This window comes from Anolis carolinensis, chromosome 2 (genome assembly GCF_035594765.1).
Source record: "Anolis carolinensis isolate JA03-04 chromosome 2, rAnoCar3.1.pri, whole genome shotgun sequence".
NCBI lineage: Eukaryota > Metazoa > Chordata > Lepidosauria > Squamata > Dactyloidae > Anolis > Anolis carolinensis.
Window position 1 is genome coordinate 53,051,793 of NC_085842.1, and position 4,717 is coordinate 53,056,509.

The window sequence follows — 4,717 nt, forward strand, 5'->3', positions numbered from 1 at the left end:
TGAACAGGGTGCACAGATACGGATGATAGCTGTTAATCCGAGGAATAATGGAAGTATAATGGTAATCTAAGTCTCTTCTATCTTTCCTTTCCCCTTTTTTCTTGGCCAAATATATGGCATTCTAGGTTTTTTACAGATGGAATAAACAAAGCAGCACCTCTATAATAGAAACTAACAAAACATCTGTGGAGCTTTCACTACCTTTTGATGAAGATTACATCATAGAAATAAAGCCATTCAGTGATGGAGGTGATGGCAATAGCAGCGAGCAAATCCGAATTCCAAAGATATCAAGTGAGAGCATTTCTGTCTACATGCTATCACCAGGTCTACATGCAAAGCAAAAAAAAAGTGTCTTCTCTCATTTTTGTACTTCTCAATTTTTGTGTTTTCGTGTGCGTGCGTGCATTCATAAGAGGGAACAATTTAGCATTGTTCAAGTTTTGCCAGACACCACCTCTTTAAACACCCACTTCAGAGTTTTCTTATTATTGTTATGGATGGCTTGGATGTTTTAGACATATAGTTAGAACTGTAGTTTTAAAAATAGATTGTATTTTTTATCTTAAAATAATGCAAAAGTATTAAAATTCCTCTAAAATATCCTAAAGTAACTTGTAAAACTAATTAAATAACATTACTCATTGTACTAGTAAAGCAACTTTTCCCCACTAAGTGCACTGCTTTCAAAACATATTTCCCCTTGACCACTCCCCCATGTTAGAAGTAGGTATATTATTACTTATATGATACATTCAAGTTTTGAAAATAAATAAGTTATTTTAGAATGAGACTGATCTTATGTCAAATTTGCTAATGTTGTACACACCCAAATGGCATGACTAAGTAGTTCTTTTCTGTGTACATTACATACTTAAATGCTAATACACTCATGTGTTATTAGTCAGAGGCTGGGCTGGATTATGACCTTTAGAAGCCCGAAGCACATAAAGGATTTTTATGCCCCCATAATGCAAAATATAAACAATATGGACTATAAAAACATTTTTATTTTTCTAAATGGAACAGAACTCACAGTAAACTGGAAAATAACATTTATTACCATAAACTGGAAAATAATATATATTTTACTTTCTCTTTATATCTGAAATGTTTTCCCTACTTTTTCTAATTGCAATGTCCTTAATAATGGGCACCCCTTTTTTGTGGAACCTGGTTCGAGTCCACCATTTGCAATTTTGCTCCACATGGCTCATGGTAAATTCAGCAATGGAAAATTTCTGTGCTGCACCCTTCCGCTGAAGCCCTAAGCCTGTGCTTATTGTTCTCAATTGTTCATTCAGCCCTGGTCAGAATAATGGATAGAATTTGCTCCAGTTGGACTAATTGGTAATGTTCTCACACTTCTGCAGTTTTCTATTTAAAAAACATTTTTGGAGAAATCTAAACTTTATAGGAAAAATCAAATACTGCATAAGCATATGCTTCCATTTATGTGGCAGAACCCACACCCCAATTGATACAATACAATGCATAAATTGAAATACAACAATATACTTTGGCTAATGTGTATATGAAAGTAGAACTATTGATTGGAGAATTCGCTTTCCTATTTGAAACTTATTTAGCCTTGCTGACTTGATACTAAAGCTTTTTATTTGACTCTGATGTAGATAGCACATTTTTTATAATACCAAGGGCAGGGTCATTGTTAATTTGAGGGAAAGATGTAATTTGTTGCACAGGCAGTCCATGAAGCACAGTATCTGAAACATCTTGATTTCTTCTTTTCATTCTCCTAGATGCCTACGCAAGAGGGTCAAGTGCTTCGACTTCAAATGCCTGCACCCTGTCTGCCATCAGCACAATAATGATTTCCCTCACAGCTAGATCAAGTTTATGACAAAAAATATCTAAAGGACTTCCTGTTAATGATATAACTAAGCAACATTTAGCTAGTTGTTTTGAAGACACCCAGTACTAAGTAATATTGTTGTTCGAGTACATCTTACTACTGGAAAAAATATTTTATGCTTCTCTAGGAATGGCATTATACGGTACTTCCTCAAAGCAAATATAGCTTTGTCTGAAGTTTCCTTGGAAACTCTGCAATGCACTGAAAACATCTGTAATACGATGTTACCAAAGCAGTTTACATATGTCCTTATATGCATATTTTTATTATATATTTAGTGTTTTATAGACTTTTTTAAGGTTAACATATGATGTAGATATTAATTTCCTTTCCCCTCTGCTATAAAATACTACTGATGACATTAACCTTGCAAATATATATTGTTTTGGAATGTTTTATGGCCAAAAGGTCAAAGTCCTCAATAATCAGTTTCGAATTGATTGTATAGTTTTACAAGAGTGAATATTGATGGAGCTCTTTTGGCCTTGATCTCTCCTCCAAGGCTTCTGGAAACAGAAAGCATTCCCTTATGTTTTTTATGAAGCCTCGCCTTCTCTCCCTTCCTCTCCTCTTGTTGACCCTCAAGCTGCACACATAGACACTAACACTCACACACACACACACACACACACACACACACACACACACACACACTGGTGATAAGTGGAGGCTCTCCTCATGGTCTTGTTTACTGAGTTAGACTGCTTTCACAAGGAAAAGATAGATACACTTGAAGCATAGGACATTATGCCCCCGGCACTACAACTGAACACAGAAGAATCAATGACTCTGGGGAGCTCTCTGATATAGGCAGAATGGGAATGGATACAATGGTCTCGCTTCCATCCCATACTTTTCCTATACAAGATTCCATTTTTTTTTTTTTGGAAGATCAGATGATTAAAATAATGCATTTGCTTTCAGGCTGTTAAGTCAAGCACATAATAATCATCTAGCTAATATTTTGATGATGCCTATCAAGATTTTTATCTGAATGTACTGATTTAGCTTTCTCTAACTTTTAACAAATATTGAATTAATGTTCATTCCATTTAGCTATCATCACTCCAGTGGTAAAGTAAAACCAATACTGTTATAGCAGAGAACAGGATTCCAAAAGTGGTAAAAATCTCAAATTCTCTCAGTTGGACAATTGACATCATTCTGGATTTTCACCATTTTAATCAGGAAGTCTGCAAATCTGGGAGACTTTATATGAAAGATAGCTATACTTTGTCTGAGCAGATGTTTATTTTGACAGATATACATGTTAACTGTAATTTTCTAAAGATTGGTTTCATGCACAGTTATCCATGGCTATAGATTTTATTTGACTATAGGTCAAAAACTAATGATAATAACATTTTCATGAATTACTTCTCTTACAATGCATGTCTGGGTGTCTCCATGCCCTTTGAAATAGTTTTTCTCTCTTTGACAATTTCCAATCCTCCTGGCTTTCTGCTACCATAAGAGATCAGAACCTGAAATTGTATGTTCTAAAGACCAAGGTTCAGTTTTCTTGACCACGTTGTCATACATATCTAGCGTGTTAGTAAAATTGAATTCAAATGTGAGTACAATCTTTCATGGAGTCATTTCATGCAGCCTCTGTTCATTCCAGTAACGCTTGTGCTGGAGCATAGTTTGGTGAAAGGCCCAATCCAGTGGGTTCAGTCTGCATGCAGAGGTTTTAATGTAGGCATGAAGTTCTACACAAGTCAGCTCATGCAGAGCTTCTGTGTGCACTAGTCTAGCAAAGTCCTAGATCATGTCCAAAATTTATAAGAAAAATATATTAATACAAAAGAGATTTCTTACTATGGAAAATTTTTGTAAGTATGCTCAGATGGATCAATGATCATTCAAATGATATACTTTTCTATTAATTTTTTCCCAAGTTTTAAAAATGCACAGCAGAGGTTTCTAATTTGTTCTTCCGAATAGCTTCAATTTGCCTGTAATTTGTCTCTTTTGCTTCCAGAACAATACAAGCTAACTTTTAAACCTTTAAAAATATATTTATTAAGTAATTCATAACCAGGATTCCACTTGTGTAAGTCAGGGGTGTTAATCAGAGAAATATTGTCAGTATTTCAAGCTGTGTTCCTTTCTTAGTTTGATATGGTTACTTCTATGTAAAAACTAAAAACTAAAAAAAACTGCAAAAGAAAGAAAATGAAAGAAAAAAGCCTATGTAGTTTTTCTCCCCAGTGTAAATGATATTTATCAGTGATCTAGAAGATGTAATCTTTTTTAAAGTTATTGGTAATAAATATTCTGTTATTTGTAAAGATTCCTATCTTTATGAGCATTTTTTCCTTCGGCCTTGATGGTTTGTGACAAATAGCTTCATATGTGCAGTACTGCCTCTCTTGTAACTATACAAATTTCCAGGGCCAGATGAACTACATATAAAGGTAAAGAATTGGCAGAAATAATCTCTGAACCACTGGCAATAATCTTGGAAAATTCCCAGAGAACCAAAGAAATTGCAGCAGAGTGGGAAAGGGCAAATGTTCCCGTCTTTAAAAGGAAGGGGAGGGAAAGAGGACCTTTACTGACATTAAAACCAGGAAAGATTCTATATCCAATCATTAAACAGTCTGTAGGAACTTAGAAAGAAATGTTGTGACCACTAAGAGTTCTTGTTTCTCAAAAAACAAGCCATGCCAGACCAAATCTTATCTCTTTTTTTTATAGAGTCACAAACTTGGCAGATTAAGGGAATGCTGTCGATGTAGTTTTTGTAAGGCCTTTGACAAGGTTTCCCATGACATTCTCTCAACAAAGCTAATAAAATGCTAATGTTAGGTGGACTGGAAATTGCTTAGCTGGCCA

The 4,717-nt window shown here is 34.8% G+C and overlaps 1 protein-coding gene across 8 annotated transcripts in view; it reads left to right on the top strand.

The window, feature by feature from the left end:
* Nucleotides 1-4,172, top strand: part of cntn4 (contactin 4) — a 727,084-nt gene extending 722,912 nt beyond the window's left edge. For all 8 annotated transcript variants that reach the window (XM_008105345.2, XM_008105346.2, XM_062969727.1 and 5 more), the window contains 2 exons: nucleotides 126-294; nucleotides 1,764-4,172. In XM_008105345.2, coding sequence (XP_008103552.2) covers nucleotides 126-294; nucleotides 1,764-1,864 — 270 coding nt within the window. In that variant the 3' untranslated portion in view covers nucleotides 1,865-4,172. The remainder of the gene's footprint in view (nucleotides 1-125; nucleotides 295-1,763) is intronic.
* Nucleotides 4,173-4,717: the final 545 nt, after the last annotated feature.